Raw genomic sequence first — 16,199 nt, 5'->3', positions numbered from 1 at the left:
TGAGAAGGAGGACGAGATTATGGAACAGAAACAAAGAAGGGAATCAGGAGATCTAGATTAGCAATCATATGAAAAGAACAAATGGAGATTACGGTTGAGAACAAAAAGAAAAGAGACAATGAGACAAAGGTTGTGGGATAGCGAGGTATAAACGGACTCAGGAGATTAGGAATAAGAACAGGGTTAAAATTGGCGTAGAGGAGGGGGGTGTTGGGGTGGGATGATAAACACTGTAAGTGAGTTGATGAAGGATGGAATTAGCAAGGAAAGGAAATGTGAACCTTTCAGGAATGTACTCCAAACATGTTCAGTTCAGGGCTCTTGTTTATAACTGCATCTATCCATCATCTGTCAACAGGGTGATTTAAAAATGATAAGAGAAAGAAACATCGACTTCCAAGGGTGAGTGTTCACTGAAACAATATAACAAAACAAAAAAAATGCGACCTGATAACTTAGAGAGAGATAACAGAAGGAGATTAGCTATGGTGTGTTACTTTTATTTGAAAAAAAAATGTTAAGTGTTATTGTATTACTTTGTGTTTCTTTCTAGGACACTTCAGGAGCTGACAGACGAAGGAAACAATATTGATGAAGAAGAGGTAATTTCCCTAAATGTTAACAACAGAACTGAAAGCCCTCTTTTGCCTTTCTAACGAGCAAACTCTCGATTGATTTAAAACGATACAAAATTACTCCTCTCTTTATCACGACCATCACCATTACAGACAAAGTAAATGATGAAAAAAAAAAAAGCAGTCTTGAACGGGATTCGAACCCATACACTGCAGCGGCATCGCTGAGGTCACGGGCTCAAATCCCGTTCAAGCCTGAATTTTTTCAGGCTTTCTTTTTGCAACTGCTTACGTTGCATGGTAATTGCGAGGATCTTTCTTCTACTAGAACTTACTCCATCACTAATAAGTCCTAGTTGAGTCAGAACGACAATGAACTAAATGAAAAATATATAGCTTTTTATCTCATTGTCTTCCTGCAATAAAGAAGGAGTTAGAGGAAGATAACGGGAAGACACCAGTTATGGTTGGTTATTTTTCAATGAAAATGTAAAAGTGCAATTGTATCGCATTGTGCATCTTTAAAGGAAAGATCAAGGGCTGATCACTTGATCATAAAGTCATCGCTGTCATGTCATCATCATCATCATCATCATCACCATCATCATATCATTATGTCAGATTAAAAAAGATAGTAACAATGTTTATTTACCCTCAGCAGTTTTTATAGCACAAGTGCTAGTGGGGCCCGAGCATTAAACTTCACAAAGAAATAATTTAAAATGAAAATAATATGGTTAATACTAATAACCTCTTCTTTATTTCGGAGAAAGAATGAAGTCAAAAGGTATGCACCTTTTTTTTTTATTTTTTCTAGCTCTGATGTTTAGAATCACACACTAAAAATATTATGTGGCTTATATTATATTAAGTATAGCAACACTGAAAAAAGAACTTCATATTAAACTCATCTCTATTTTTATTATTTTATTTATGGCATTATTACTCCGAACCATAAGCTCTCTCGTTACTTGTTTATTTCTTTGTGTTACACGTTCACTCAGTGTATCTTTCAGAATGATCGCAGCAAAAATAAAACGAATTTTCCAAACCTCTCGAAATGTTTTATTTTTACATGACAGTTTAATATTTTTTTTAAAAAAGCGCCTTCTTAAAGTATGCACTTCTGTTTATCCGCAGGGATATTGAGAATTTGGTCCAAAAAATAGAAGAAAAGAAGCAAGAGGTACCTGATGATGTCATTTACGCTAAACTGTACTGTTATATTTTCTTTGTTTAAGTTTCATATTCAACTTTTCTTGAAACAAATTTAGTTCATGAAGGCCTTCTGAGAATAAACCAAACGGTTGTTGTTCAGATTAGTTATTATGTTGACCCAAAATATTAAACACTGGAATCAAGACTAATAGCATTTACACAGAGTATATAAACGGATTGCAAAAAATATGATCCAAAACTTATATACAAAGAGACGTCTTCTGTGAAGGGTTTTAGGAAAGTCATTTTAAAACAATTATAAAGCAGATTGGTACATTGTTTATTTATCTTTTGTTGTTGTTGTTTTGATATAGAGGGAAAAGCAAAAGGCCTCTTTGGATGAAATGAGGAAAAGTTTCCAGGTATGTTTAATTATTTCAGCCGATCACTTTCGCTTTCCTCTCCTTCAAAGTAAAGTTGTTCCTTGTGTTTGTGTTAGAAAAGTTGTCTTCTCTTGTAGGTTAATTTCAAAGTTATTGATACCCCTCCACATAGACTTTTCACTACATTACTGAAGTCGTTCAGCCAGTACTTCCCACCCTCAAAGCTTTTCTTTCTTTTTTCTTGTTTTCTATTTTACTCGATCAACAGACCATGCTGGAAACGAGGCAGCAGATGGAGAGGTAAATATATTGAACAGCAAGTCATATTCTCTGGCTAATTTTATCTCTCGATTTGTATTACTTATGGGTGAATAAAGAACGTGGCGTGCCATACTGTGGTTTGTTAATAAATTCAAATAGAAAAGACGAAATGGTTACCTTGCCAGGAGCACTAGGAATGACCTTAGGTTGAACCCTTGAAAACGGATTAATGTGGATGGTGTAAATACTGTTAGAAGCTTGCATCACTTGCAGGAATCGCTTTATTGATTCTATTTTTTTTCTTCTCCCGTTTTATATGTTGGTTAAGATTGCCTGAATAATAGTTTGTCAACAGCCATTACCTAAAACTTTATGATCATATTTTTCTTCCTCTTTTCCGTACAGTGAACTGAAACAAATGAAAAGTGAAGAAAAGAGCTGCAAAGAGCTGGTGGGTTTATACAAACTAAAACGGAAATAAGTTCCTTGCACTTAGAAGTCACGTGACCCACATCTCCAAAATTGCAAAGTTACGTTTAAATGCAAGAGGCCTGTTAATAAGTTGACGCCTTTTGCTGGAGAATGTGGAGCTTTGACGCTTGAACTCTTATATAAAGTTCATATTTCCGTGTAACATTTAACCGTAAAGAGGGAAATGGTTTTTATTGAAGTTATCCACTCACTGTTATGCTTATCTGTCGATATATTAAAACTGGCTTGTTGATTGATTGATTGATTGATTGATTGATTGATAGGTTGTTTCTATCATTGATTAATTGGTTGGATAGTAGCCTGTTCCAGGCTCCTAGAGACGCGCGCGAAGGAAAGGGCGAGGGGACGAAAACGAGGGGGGCTGGGGGAGAGAAAAAGAGGGAAAGAAGAGGAGCCTGTAATCATTTTCTTAAACACCTCATGCCGCCCACTTTTTCCAAAATGTGTCAACATGTCAAAATGTCTAACTTTTCATTGTCACGGGTTTCGATTACTCGCGCGAGTTCTCGAGTTCGCGCGGTCCATACATCGCTTCGATGTCGCGGGCACCGAAGGGTTCTCCGGGTTTGGGATTTTAACCCTGAAAATCCTGTAGATTTTGCCCAAAAAATTGGCGTGTCTTGGAACGAAAGTTCCCCGGGTGTCCTTGTTCAACGCCGTTCGAAATAAGAAACTTATTAACGCGACGTTATCGAGCGACGAGACTCTAGTGTTGGCCGATGTTGTGTCTTCGGTTGGTTGTGTCTTCGCAAGCTTTTAAGAAACGAAGAGCTTTCCAGCTTTTTTTTTTTTTTTTGCCTCACTTGTGCGAAGACCCTGGCCAGAATTTATGGCACGTTTAATGTTAAAATGGGGTTAACAGACCTGCACGACTCCCACTGTGTGTCCGTTGTTTTGATAAAAGCCTTTTCAGTTTTGCTTTTACAAGCATGTCTTTAAGCGATTTTCCTTTTGTATAAGAAATTCTTCCCTTTTGATCATTTGTTAAAGTTTATCAGCTCGGATTAACTGCAAGATTTCAGGTAGCGCTAAATAAATTTTATCTGTGAAGACACAGGATCCGTGGATTAATATTTCTTTATGCTATTGTATATCGGTGCGGGAAGATTTAAATTGCCGCAGGATGATTGTTTATCACGGATATAGGTGTAACAGATCCTCGTCTTTCAAAGCTTATCATTGTTGTCTCTCGCTTTCGAGAGCTTTTTGCTCCTACCTGAGTACTTTAACTTGCGGAAAATCTCGAAGATAATTCTCTAAAACTGCATTAAACTCATCAAAACCACGCGCGTGTGACACACTCGCCATTTTGACTCTTTCAGATTCTTTCGCGATATCTTTTGTGTGAAGTGTGAACTGTCAAAACTGACCAATCAGAAGGTATACCGGGAGCTGGTATACCTGCATGAGGTGTTTAAGAAAATAATTACAGGCTCCTCTTCTTCCCTCCTTTTCTCTCCCCCATTCCCCCCTCGTTTTCGTCACCTCGCACTCTCCTTTGCGCTTCTCTCTAGGAGCCTGGAACAGGCTAGTTGGATAGCTGACTGATTGATTGATTGATTAATTGATACATGTAGGTTGCTTGATTGCTCAATTGAATGAATAAATGAAAACATAAATGATAGGTTGCTTGATTGGTTGATTGATTGCTTGGATGGCTGATTGATTGACTGATTGATTGCTTGATTAATTGACTTCTTGATTGATTAACTGCTTGATTGATTGATTGATTGATTGATTGATTGATTGATAGGTTGCCTGATTGCTTGATTGATTAATTGAATGGATAAATAAATGAATGAATGAATGAATGAATGAATGAATGAATGAATGAGTGAATGAATGGATAAATGAATGAATGAATGATAGGTTGCTTGCTTGATTGATTGATTGATTAATAGGTTGCTTGATTGATTGGCTGTTTGATTGATTGATATATCGACTGATAGGTTGCTTGATTGATTGACTGCTTGATTGATTGATTGATTGATTGATTGATTGATTGATTAATTGATTGATTGATTGATTGATTGATTGATTGATTGATTGATTGATTGATTGATCGTTCTAATGACTGGTTTCCTATCATAACATTTCCTCTAATAGGTCTCTAAAGTGCAAGAAGCACTTGATCATCACGAAGAGATGAAAAAGTGAGTAGATTTTTTTTAAATGTTTTTTTATCTGACCAAACGATTGCGTTGGCCTTATGCTCCTTTGACTGCCAGTGATCCTAAAGTTTATGGGCGAATAAGCTTGATTTGTTTTCTGTTTAGGGAACAATTGGATAGGAACAGCGAGCTTCAAAAAGAGAATGAACAGTTTGTAAGTCTCCTTTTAACTTTAATTGTAATTATTTTACTATTCGGTTGCGGACCACACGAGATACCACAATCGTTCTAAACCTTAGGACTGAGATATCGCGTAGAAAGAAAAGTATAAATGTGTTAAGATCAGTGATGTTGAGAACACCAAGTATGACGATTTAAACAAAATACAAACGTTGGAGTAGGAAAATGTTTTCACGTATTGTGTTGCAGACAGTTAATGTTCTGGTTAAAGTTCTTCGGGGAACAAAAGTTTCGCCTTCACTGTTTTAAGTGCTTTCCTGTTTAATTTTTTTTAGACTGCGGCCTTGGATGAAGAGAACAGGAGAGTGGAGGTACCTTACTATGGCTACGCTAGATGTTGAATAAACCGCTGCGTAAATGCATAAAAAATAAGAAAACTTCTAGACCTCAAAGTAAAGAAATATCAGTTCCGTATTTCTGCGATAACGAAGTTTTGAATCCGGTAGATTAAAAGAAGAACAAAACACAAACAGACATACAAAGAAGTAAACAAAAACAACAAAAAATAATTGGTAAAAAAATCTTGTACCTTTTTTTCATGTCATTTTCTTGATACTAAAACCAACAACCACCCTAAAAATCGAGGGACCTGTTTTGATGGAAAACTACACAGACTATAAACGCGGAAAACATTTTTTTTCTGTTACATACAACTGTCAAAGAGAAGCCCGCATGAAATCTTTGTTACATGGCTAAAACAATTAGTCAAACTGACTTATTTTTTCTACATCTTGTAGGTATTAAAAGCAAACATGGAAAGGTAAGTGGCAGATTGGCGAAATTTTAAAATCCTCTTTCGTTCTTTTCGTGTAAATGTAAGGTATGCTTAAATACTTGTGTTTGTTATTATAGTGAGATGGCAAGAATGCTCAACAAAATGGAGAACATGCCTAAGGTATTGAAACTATGAAAGCTTCTTGTTTTGATCACGTCGCTAGGAGTAGGGAAAATGCAGCATTTTCTTGTTTAAGGTTTATTCGTGGATAGGTTTAGCCTAGTTTCCAAGCCTTAACGCTGTCAATACAGGAAGCGAGCTGCGTTACAGACAGGGGTTCGAAATGTGACGTCAACTTTAGTAGTTAGTCTTCGATAACGCGTCGACGAAGAATGGAATCCAGGATCAGATGGGGCATAGCTTTGTCTGGATTGAGCAAAACAAAATGGATAGGTACGGGATTTCAGGAATGTAGGAATGTGATGTCCGGGAAAATGGATTAAACTAGTGGATACAATGAACCATTGTAGACGGATTTCTGGAAATATTTGATAAATTTGCTAAGAATAATATTAAAAACAACGAAGTACCAAATAGTGATTAATCAGCTCCGAGCCAAAATGGAATCTGGCTTTAACGGCGCGAGGCGGTACAAAGTTATGAGTGGTATTTAAAATTTTCTATTGCTTGATATAAAACCCGTGCTAAAAAGCACATAGTTGCTTTGCCACAACAGCAACCGAAAGATGAATCATGGCCCTGCTACTTAGGTATTCTCTTGCTATCCAATCTAAAATCACCAGCCCGTCTGTGATTCACGAACGGCTATTCTCAAAGAAGATGGTAAAGACTTTTGATTCTAGCAGGAGGCCATGATGAGTGAAAAGTATTCTTCTCGTAAATTATTTGTTTGCTTGTTTTTATTTCCGCAGTCACTTTCTCTGGAAATAGATGAACTTATCAGGTGAAAACGATCTTTTCATGCTTCAAACCCATTAGCTTGGTTTTGTTTTAATCACAATTTCGGGGTTATTTTAAAGGGACAGTATCACGCTATTTTTAGTAACACATTGAAAATCGAAAAGACGTTATTCGGCGTTATTCGGTTAATAACAGCCAAGATATAATGATCAAAATTCCTTTAAAAGACTATCAGGATGCAAAGAAACTATCCACGAATATTTTCACCGGAAGATGACCAAAAAAATGGGTTCAAATTTGAAAACGTCGGGCCGACGTTTTCAATTTTCGCTGCCGTAACGCACTAAAAATCGGTTGTACTATATTATGGTTCAACCTTTCATCTCAGTAGAATCACTATTAATATTTCTTTAAATTAGCGAATCAGAAATTAATTAACACAGTGTTCAAAGTCCAAATTTGGTGAACTTTTGCCCAAAACTGATGATATCGCTCATGATACTGCCCCTTTAAACATCCCTGCACAAACTGAAAATGAATTTTAATTAAGGACGCGACTCTATGGAAAGCAAATAATTGATACACTTATACCATAATTATTATTATTTCAATTTAGGCAGGGCACAAGAAAGGCTGAGGAGTTCTCAGTTTGGCGACAACAGGTGAGAAAGAAAGAAAGAAAGAAAGAAAGAAAGAAAGAAAGAAAGAAAGAAAGAAAGAAAGAAAGAAAGAAAGAAAGAAAGAAAGAAAGAAAGAAAGAAAGAAAGAAAGAAAGAAAGAAAGAAAGAAAGAAAGAAAGAAAGAAAGAAAGAAAGAAAGAAAGAAAGAAAGAAAGAAATATTACTTCAACAAACCTCGTTGTTGTTTTGAATTTTCAGATTTTGACTCAAAATAAGAAATTCAGTGAGTACTGGGAAGGCGTGGCAAAGGTCATTTATTCTATAGTTATTTCACACGAATCGTTCAATGAGATACCTGAAACAAACACAAAATACCAGGGCATTAATTTTTGTAAGCCCTTATTCGATGGCTTAGCGAGACAGGTATAAAGCCGTATTAACCCTGATTTGAAAAGGTCCCTTGCGAGTCATTATGAAAAGTACATTTTTGATTTAGGATCAGTAATCCTAGCTTGTCAAGGTTATTTGTGTAACTGCTATTTTCTTTTCAGGCTGTGAAGGAAATCTCAACCAAAGATAGGTAAGTTCAACAAAGTAGAAGATCTAGCTAGCTAAACTATTGCATCAATGCCACAACGATCATTTTTAGAGCTGGAGTGACTGTAGCGAAGTGAGAGAGCTGGCGTAACTAAGCAAAACTTGTTGCGCTTTATGAAGTTCCACCAGCTCCCTGGAAGGAATGATAAGGGCCAGACACTTTCAAAATTGGATTTCAGTTTGTGATTAGTTCGGGTTGGATTACACTGCAATTCTCAATGCATAATAAATATTGTAATATAGAAGTGAGGATTAACACTCGCAAGAGAAAAAAAGAGGGATTTTTAATATTAGTTTAAAATGGTCTTGTCGAAACGATGAGTAACATCGTTTTTCTGTTTTCTTTCTTCCAGGGAATTGACAGAACTTAAAAGAGTTCTTGAACCACTGCAGGAAGTAAGTATTGGGAATACAATCATACCTCGGGAATATTTGGAAGTGTATACGAATGAAAATTTGTTTCTTTTCTTGATCAAATCATCATATTGTTCCCGTATGAACTTCGAAAAAGAATTCCTTATCAACTTTTTTCCACGCGTGTGGCGTATAAAGGTGTCAAATTTAACTTCCGTGAGACTGGAGATAGTAGGACTGTGACGTAAATACAGAAACGCTAGTCTGGCTATTTCTCTATTCCTCAGCTGTTTTTCGTGTGAAGAGGAAGAAAACTTTGTGGACGAAATATGAATGAGATTGTTGAATTCGGAATGAAAAAACTGAGGAATAGAGAAACGGCGACACTAAGCGGTCAATCAATTCATTCGTATGGACGGGACTTTAGATTCACACCAGTCTTCTTAGCAACAACTATCTTCCACACCACTCTCCCACTGTGAGCCTAAACTGTCCCCACACTACCCTGTATAGGATCTGCATTGATACTCTCCCACCCTTGAGATAGAGGCCAAACGATAACAAGAAAGTCAATTACTATAGAAACTCGTAATATATAATATCGCTTGCCCATAAATGTGCGGTAGTCTGCACATGGGCGTCTGTAAATGGAGTAAATAAATTGAAATTAGGGTAGTTTTCTTGTATTAAGATGTATGAATTAATGACATGCTATCTCCTCAGCAGTTTCCAGCAAAAAAGAAATCCAGAAGAGTTATCAGACTGCTATGCAGTCTGTTGTGCTGCCGACGTCACGGTTAAAGATGGACTTTGTTTTATATCAGAGTGTAAATAATGTGCTGTTTTGTAAATTGAATACCGTGTATTTTTTTTTCTACATGAAACTGACGTGAACAATTTGTATTCTTGTTTTAACGAACTAAAGTAAAAAAGTACGCTCGTTTTCTTATGAGTTCAGAAGAATGAATAAATATTCGTTTTGACAGTTTGAGCTGAATTTCGATATTTAACCTTTCGCAAAAATTGAAAGTCGGTCTTGTTCGGAACTGAACCTTTAGTGCTTTGTAGAACTGAGACAGGTTGTCTACGTTTCGGGAGGAATATGTGGCAGGGCGAGGGAAAAAAGAGGCGGGGAGGGGTTTGGACAGCGGGAGAAGAGGGAGGGCTCACGGTCTGTTCAGTCCAGAAAGATGGAAAACTTTTGAATGCAGAGGTCCACACAACGCAGGAATTAAACTTGCTGGTAAGAAAGATGGGTTGGGAGAATGGGGAGGGGGTCAGGAAGTGCCTGGTGCGCAGACCATGACGCTTATAAAATAACGCAAGGTCCAATTTTAGATCATTGACCTGCGTGATTTCCATGTAGAATCAAGAGAAACAAAGTGGAAGAAATCACTTCCTGCGAGCAGAGCTGAGGCGAGTCTTAATTCCCCTGTATACCAGCGGTTAGTTCTCTGTACAAGCAGGATAATGTCCGGCTCACTAGCGGCTATGACGTTTTTGTGCTTCGTATCATTACATCAAACAATGCCTTTGGGTTCCCGTGCAAACGTTATTAAGGTTCTTCGTCTGTTTATCTGTGCGCAGCTTTACTTCCTTTACTTTACGTCAAAGTTCTATCAGCTGCTATATGTAACTTTTAAATGTTGTTCAGTCTCTGTTCGAAAACCCAGTCTTGAAACTCAATTAACCAGCGTTGAGTAAAATATCTGCAAAACCAGTATGGCAACCAAATGATTTCCTTCAGTTGCCCAAGGACATTGACGGTTACCAAATAGGAAGGTGTCTACGTTTGTTACTGCGCATACATTCTGCGCATCTCGGGATTACCGGGTTCCTATGGGTGGTGCCAACTAAAACAGTTTTTTTTTTTTTACGCGGTTTAAAAATAAGCGGGGAAAACAGAACTTAGCAAGTGCTCTTGGTATCCAAAAAGAAAATTTGGAGTAAAGAATTGAGATGATTTTGTTGGATTTCTCATACGAAAAACTTGGTACGAAAACTTTTAAGACAACCTCGACGTTAAATAAAATTTATGCACAGGAATAAAAATGGAAGAATATAAGAGAACGTTTGTATGGACAGGTCAGATTGAAGCGAAAATTACGATTTCGTTGAGGCATGAATATATAGGTTTTCGAGGCTTAATTGGCAACTGCTTCAGTAGTCTGCGTAGACAAGGCTTTTATTTCTATGTATTCTTTATTTCATACATACCCAATCTATGCATCATCACAATCATATGAATAGATATACAGCTATATTTCTATCAATTTCTCTTGCACTTCTGTTATAGTAATTAAATGTCAAACTATGCTTTCTATGTTATGGCATTTGAAAGCGGACTGTGATGTTCCGTTATTATGAACGTCTATCTCCAAGAAATTAAACTGTGATTCCCTTAAGAAAGCCGTTCCTGGGTCCTGCCGTAAGTCGACCAGTTGTTCTAATCAGCTTTTAATTCTGCAGTAAGAAACATCTTATAAGACTAACATAAAAAGCGGTATCGATTCATGTGAGCAAATAATGAAAACTGATTCTTTGAAAATACCTCCCACAAAATGAGATAAGAGTTTTTTTTTAATTTCTGAGTTGATAGGGTTTCTTGTGTAGACTATCAAAGCTACGTCGATAACAGTAAAATTGGAAGGAAATAACGTTTTAAACAAGACGTTCCGCAATAAAAGGGCACGCCACTCCTTCATTGGACACCTTTAAGGGCGTGAGAGCTAAATTTAGACGCCGTTCAGTCGTGGCAAGTTGTTGACTCAAGCGTCCTCTGAAAAAAACAAAAAGGCCCCAAAATTTCATATTATCACCACAACAATATAAGAGATTAAGTTCTAATTTCTTTAACCGCGTTTACTCTGAAAACTAAGCCAATTGTATCCGAGTTAAGGGCCGTAGAAAAAGACGCATGTTGTTTGTCAGTTGTTTACGCTCTGATAATTGATTGACAAAAGAAGGTGAAAATGCCCAGGCCAGGCCCCTTTTATACCGGAATTTCCTGTTTTAGACGTTTTTTTTTTTAATTTCCTGTTTTAGATGTTTTTTTTTTTTATTTATTTCTCACCGAGATTCAAAAGTGGTCAACAAACTTGATCTTAACTGGTTTATACTGGACAGTAGTCAGCGTTTGGTGCAGCTTCAGTGGTTCGTGGTGATACTGTAAGAGGAACCGCTGAAGTAACTAAAACAGAAAGAGAGAAATAAGAAAATGTCTGTCAATGAAAAACCCTAAGAAATTATGTCGCATAAATTATCTCGAGTATTTCGTGACAATAACCAATCAGAAATGATTCTTCTGGCTTTACCTTTACGTTAAAAGGAATAATTATTTTAGTTTTCCTTCTTACAAGTTTAAGTATAACTTGTATTGTATTATTTATCCTCTTGTTGGATTTTGCATTGTAATTTTATTGCATTTTAGACTTAATCTTTGCGCAATTTCTCCGTAAATTCGACGGACGTTTGTCCGTCCGCTCGTTCGTTCACTAACAATGCGCAGGTGCAAAGCAACCAATTAGAGCCTAATCCCTCATCCTACAGGGATAGAAGGATACTGAAACACTATTAACAATGCCACTTCAAGGAAAGGACACGTTGGACGTCTCCACGCACGCTGTAAGAGATTAGACTGGGTTAAGAAAAAAAAAACCCAACAGACAACAAAACATACCCAATCCAAATGAAAATTTGCATGTCTACTAAAATTGATCGAAAGAAGAACTAATTTGATGCAAATGAGCCGCATGTTCGTAGCAAGATTCAGTCTCGCCAGTTAAAGGCAGTTTTGGAGCCAAGTTGGCATTATTCACGTTGTCAAGAAACGAGGTGAGTAGCAATACTTTATTATAGCCCAATCAACTGAAAAAATGGTTTGAGAAATATATCACGCGGCTTTTTAAGGGTAGGGTTTGCAGATGGTTTAATAAACTCCAATTAAGTTTGTTGTGAGCGCCGTTTCCAGGTGAATATGCAGTGGGGCTGTTGCAAGGCTGAAACATTTAAACAAACCTGGCATAACATTATTATTTTGTGCTTCTCTGTTAACATTCCAGTAAAGTTTCAGTCCACGAAGATCAGTGTTAGTAAGAAAGGTGATGTACTGAAGGCAGCGTCAGTGTTGAGCAGCGAGTTATATATAAATATCGTGAATAAATAGCGATGAATTCAAACACTTGTCGAATAAAAAGTGACGGTTTTACTCAAATAATGAAATATAAAGAAAGATGTAGTATTCCACACGTCATGATTTTGAAAGAAAGAACTATCTTCCTTCTGAACAACATGACGTTCCCTGTAATGGTCGGTCGCTAACTACAGGGTGACGTGAAGGGCTGTATCATTTAGTACAAATTTTAAGGAAGGGAAGAATATTGTTTTTTATAGAAAAGCAATCGTTTATCTCATTAGTTAAAGCACTTGTTCTGCCGCAGGTAAGACAACTACAAGGCTAAAACAAATTATGAGGCGATGCTCCTCTTTATTAATGCAGATGGTTAAATGACAAAATAGTTTAAAAAAGGAAACCGTACGGTTTAATTTGAGCTCAATTTTTAACGAACCTTAGTTATGCACCTGCCATTCTCAGTTGTTCCTTGTTTATACTTAAGATACATTTTGGGAAACGTTTGGTAGTTTTCCAGTTAATTCAAGCAAGTTATCTTTAAAAAAAATACTGCTCAGAAAAATTTCGTTACAAAGAAGTCTGTATATCTGGCACACTTCCTGTTTAGTTATTCGTATTTCTATCTGTTTACTGTTAATTAACATCGTCGTCTAGTTCAGAGAAAAGAACCAATTTCCTACGCCAAATATCTAGTGAGCGAGGATTTGCACGAACTTGGATGTCCTCGCTATTAAAACTTGCAAATTGAAGAAGGATAAAGACAACTAAAGAAATTAGACAACCAATCAAATTATTGCTTTCATCTCATGCCATATGGGTACAGCTGATTTTTTAGCAAAAAAATAACATCGTTTTAATATACGTTGTCATGCTTGATCGAAATTAATCTACATACACCTAAGAACTTCATGTGGACAATTATCATTTTATCAAAACAAGAATTCACCGCATTCGTAGATCTTTACGATGACAAGAACAAGCTTCAACTAAAGCAGTTTTGAACAAAGTTTGGCGTTGATCGACTTATAGGGCAAAATTGCAAACAACGTAGACGAAACAAGATATAAACACTTTGCCACAGCAAAATTGACAAGTTTGGGTAGAGTTTGAGACTTTAAGCAACTGTCTTTTCCTAGAGAATATTTGTTGGACTGTTCGGCTGAAGAACCGACATCTTTATGAAAACAAGGCATGAAATCATTATTTTATTGAAGTTCACTGCGAATTTTTATGCCGCTATCAAGATTTCTGTAAATGAAGATCCGGCGAAATAGAAAATGCAGCGACGATTTACGATTGATGACAATGCGATCAAACACTTTTAGGAAACATTTTGGAAATTAGACGCAGGAAGTAAATTTATTGTTAATATTTTAGAGGAGCTACCGTTCAATAAGGTAGTGAATTTAATAAGTTAAGTCAATTTTATTCTTACAGCCAAACCATCATTGGCAAAATACCAAAAGAAAAACCACCCTTCAAAAACTTTGTCTTTCATATTTCAGGTTGAAGATTTTATGCCCGGCTCATTTGACAAACATTCATGGTTTTTAACTTACCTGTTAAAGGCATTGCTATGACCATATCTGGACACTGGCGTAACTCATGTCACTCAAAACAACTGCGAAACAACCACACCGAAAACGAATGAATCATTGAAATATTATATTTAGAAAGGTATAGTCTAGGAAATAAAATAAAACTCTAAGAGTCCTCCTGTAAGAAACGGCTGAACATATTTTTCTTTACTTTGTTGTTATCCATAGCTTACAACGAATTAACATGAGGAGAAGGAACGTTTAAGTTTTATTGAAGTATGGTTGGCAACGCTACTGGAGATCCTTCTTTAGAAAAGCTGGAAAATGCGTGGAAAAAGGTTTTACTCATTGAATTTATTGTGATAGCTAAAATCAACGTTTTCACTGTGGTCGCCTTTGCAAGAAATCGCCACTTACGCAAGCGCACTACGTATCTGATAATAAACCTGACTGTGGCTGATTTACTGGTGGGAGCTGTGACGGGACCATTGGAAATATTCGTCCCAGATTTCGATGACAGAAACGGTTTCAACTGGAAAGAATTCATCATTTTAACCTCGAACTTCATATTTCCCCTAGCTTCTCAAGCCAATCTCTCGTTAATTTCTTTGGAGCGGTTACACGCCACAATTTTCCCCTTTAGGCACTGCTTAATTGAGAAATGGCTTTACTTCAAAGTTATCATTGGCAGCTGGATGATAACTTTGCTTCTGGCATTCATGATGTCTGTTCTTAAAGAGTTCGCGTTAGGTGAGTTAGCTCTGTATGCGATTGCATGTTACACTTTCCTTACCCTTCTTATTATAACTGTTTCCAATGTTATTATTACCATAAAAGTCAGAAGTAACCCTCCTCCGCATCATTTTAGTGCAGTTGCGTCAGAAAGGAAATTGTCAGTAACCTTAAGCATAGTTACCGTGGTCTCTATCCTGACCATTCTGCCCTTTTCTATTTGGATGGGAATTGGTGATCACATATTCAGTCAAAAGTCTAATGCAGCAGTCGTTCACATACACGAAACGTTAGTGTTGTTATATTATGCCAATTCTATAGTCAATCCATTGATATATGCCATAAGAATGCAAGAGTTTAGGAAAGCTGTTAAGGAGCTCTATAAGAGGACTGCAGCGACAAGGGGTGTTCAACCCATTGGACTGCACGCAATGTAATGCATGCTTGCAAAGATAAAAGTAATAACCAAAAAAATAAACGGTTAAAAGCAATCGAGATTTGGTTCACCCTGATAATTAATGTAGTTTTTTTTTAATACTTTGTGATGTAAGTTTTTAACAAGTGTTGTAAATGATGTTCCTTTTGATGGAATCAACTGTAAAGTGACTGTCTTTTCTTGGTACAAGTAAACTTTGAACCTTAAAGTTGCTGAATCTCATGAACAGTACGATCCCAAACTACTGGCTCGAAATATTTGTTCAGTGCGTTATTAGACAATCAATAGGAAGAGTTTCTGGAAGGTTTCATTGAATAAAGAACTATTGACTGTGTTACTTTTCGTCTCTTCACTGTACACCCGATCGTAAGAGGTCTTCCACCGATTTGTTTTTTGTTTGTTTTGTTTTACTATACTTTTTTGAGTTCCTGAGAGCCTTGGGAAGGGAAGGCGACAGGGTTGTGGGTAATTTTACAGGGCAATAACAAGAAACCACGTGTGTGCAATTGAGCTATTATCAATGGTGTGTGCTACATGAAGATCCCGTTAGGTGCTTACAGTGGCGAGTATGTTGGAGTTTCAATCAGAGCATCAGAGGGATGCAGTGGTTCAAAGCTCATCACTGCATTGTAGCTGTAGCGGTCCTACCGCCCATCTCTAGGCAGGCTGAATCAATACTTCATTAAGCAACTACTCAATGTCGATTAAGTAGGTAAGTTAAGACACGACATTTATAAAAGCAGGTCAAGTTTTCTTTAGGTTTTAGTATTATTGTTTAGGATTAGAATTTTTATATATTTATACATTTTTACGTTGATAGATTATCTTGTAGTTTTATGTTGTATCGACCTGGGATGAATTTGTGTCATTTTCTCTCTCACACCGTCGAGGTGCATAAATGGGTGCTGGCTTTGGTAACTGTGTGGGAGAGAGA

The 16,199-nt window shown here is 36.8% G+C and overlaps 2 protein-coding genes and 1 long non-coding RNA gene across 8 annotated transcripts in view; 2 read left to right on the top strand and 1 right to left on the bottom strand.

Moving 5' to 3' along the window:
- Nucleotides 1–16,199, bottom strand: part of LOC146463086 (uncharacterized) — a 340,798-nt gene that overhangs the window by 16,531 nt on the left and 308,068 nt on the right. The gene's annotated exons all lie outside the window — the stretch shown is intronic.
- The window catches only part of LOC146463094 (uncharacterized), a 217,952-nt gene that overhangs the window by 4,259 nt on the left and 197,494 nt on the right, over nucleotides 1–16,199 (top strand). For all 5 annotated transcript variants that reach the window (XM_085084850.1, XM_085084854.1, XM_085084852.1 and 2 more), the window contains exons 5-6: nucleotides 359–402; nucleotides 554–602. In XM_085084850.1, coding sequence (XP_084940976.1) covers nucleotides 359–402; nucleotides 554–602 — 93 coding nt within the window. The remainder of the gene's footprint in view (nucleotides 1–358; nucleotides 403–553; nucleotides 603–16,199) is intronic.
- LOC146463103 (uncharacterized) lies at nucleotides 1,640–9,418 on the top strand. 2 transcript variants are annotated; one of them, XM_085084858.1, is made up of 14 exons: nucleotides 1,640–1,761; nucleotides 2,108–2,155; nucleotides 2,385–2,416; nucleotides 2,783–2,828; nucleotides 4,976–5,022; nucleotides 5,146–5,194; nucleotides 5,496–5,531; nucleotides 5,958–5,980; nucleotides 6,073–6,115; nucleotides 6,868–6,899; nucleotides 7,473–7,518; nucleotides 8,028–8,056; nucleotides 8,427–8,469; nucleotides 9,154–9,418. In XM_085084858.1, exons 2-14 carry the CDS (start codon nucleotides 2,138–2,140, stop codon nucleotides 9,226–9,228), a joined length of 519 nt encoding a protein of 172 aa, XP_084940984.1. In that variant the 5' UTR covers nucleotides 1,640–1,761; nucleotides 2,108–2,137; the 3' UTR covers nucleotides 9,229–9,418. The 2 variants fall into 2 exon arrangements, with proteins under 2 accessions (XP_084940984.1, XP_084940983.1); XM_085084857.1 differs by having other exon boundaries at nucleotides 9,151–9,418.

Source organism: Pavona decussata, unplaced genomic scaffold (assembly GCF_977016875.1).
Source record: "Pavona decussata unplaced genomic scaffold, jaPavDecu1.1 SCAFFOLD_180, whole genome shotgun sequence".
In the NCBI taxonomy this organism is placed as follows: domain Eukaryota; kingdom Metazoa; phylum Cnidaria; class Anthozoa; order Scleractinia; family Agariciidae; genus Pavona; species Pavona decussata.
The sequence above is the reverse complement of the archived record's forward strand: the minus strand, read 5'-3'. Positions and strand labels throughout refer to the sequence as shown.

Excerpts from the sequence above, each read along its gene's own strand:
- LOC146463103 (XM_085084857.1), top strand. Across the intron at positions 5,532-5,957 it reads AAGAGAACAGGAGAGTGGAG|GTATTAAAAGCAAACATGGA; the intron begins GTACCTTACTAT and ends TACATCTTGTAG. Across the intron at positions 6,116-6,867 it reads AAATGGAGAACATGCCTAAG|TCACTTTCTCTGGAAATAGA; the intron begins GTATTGAAACTA and ends TTATTTCCGCAG.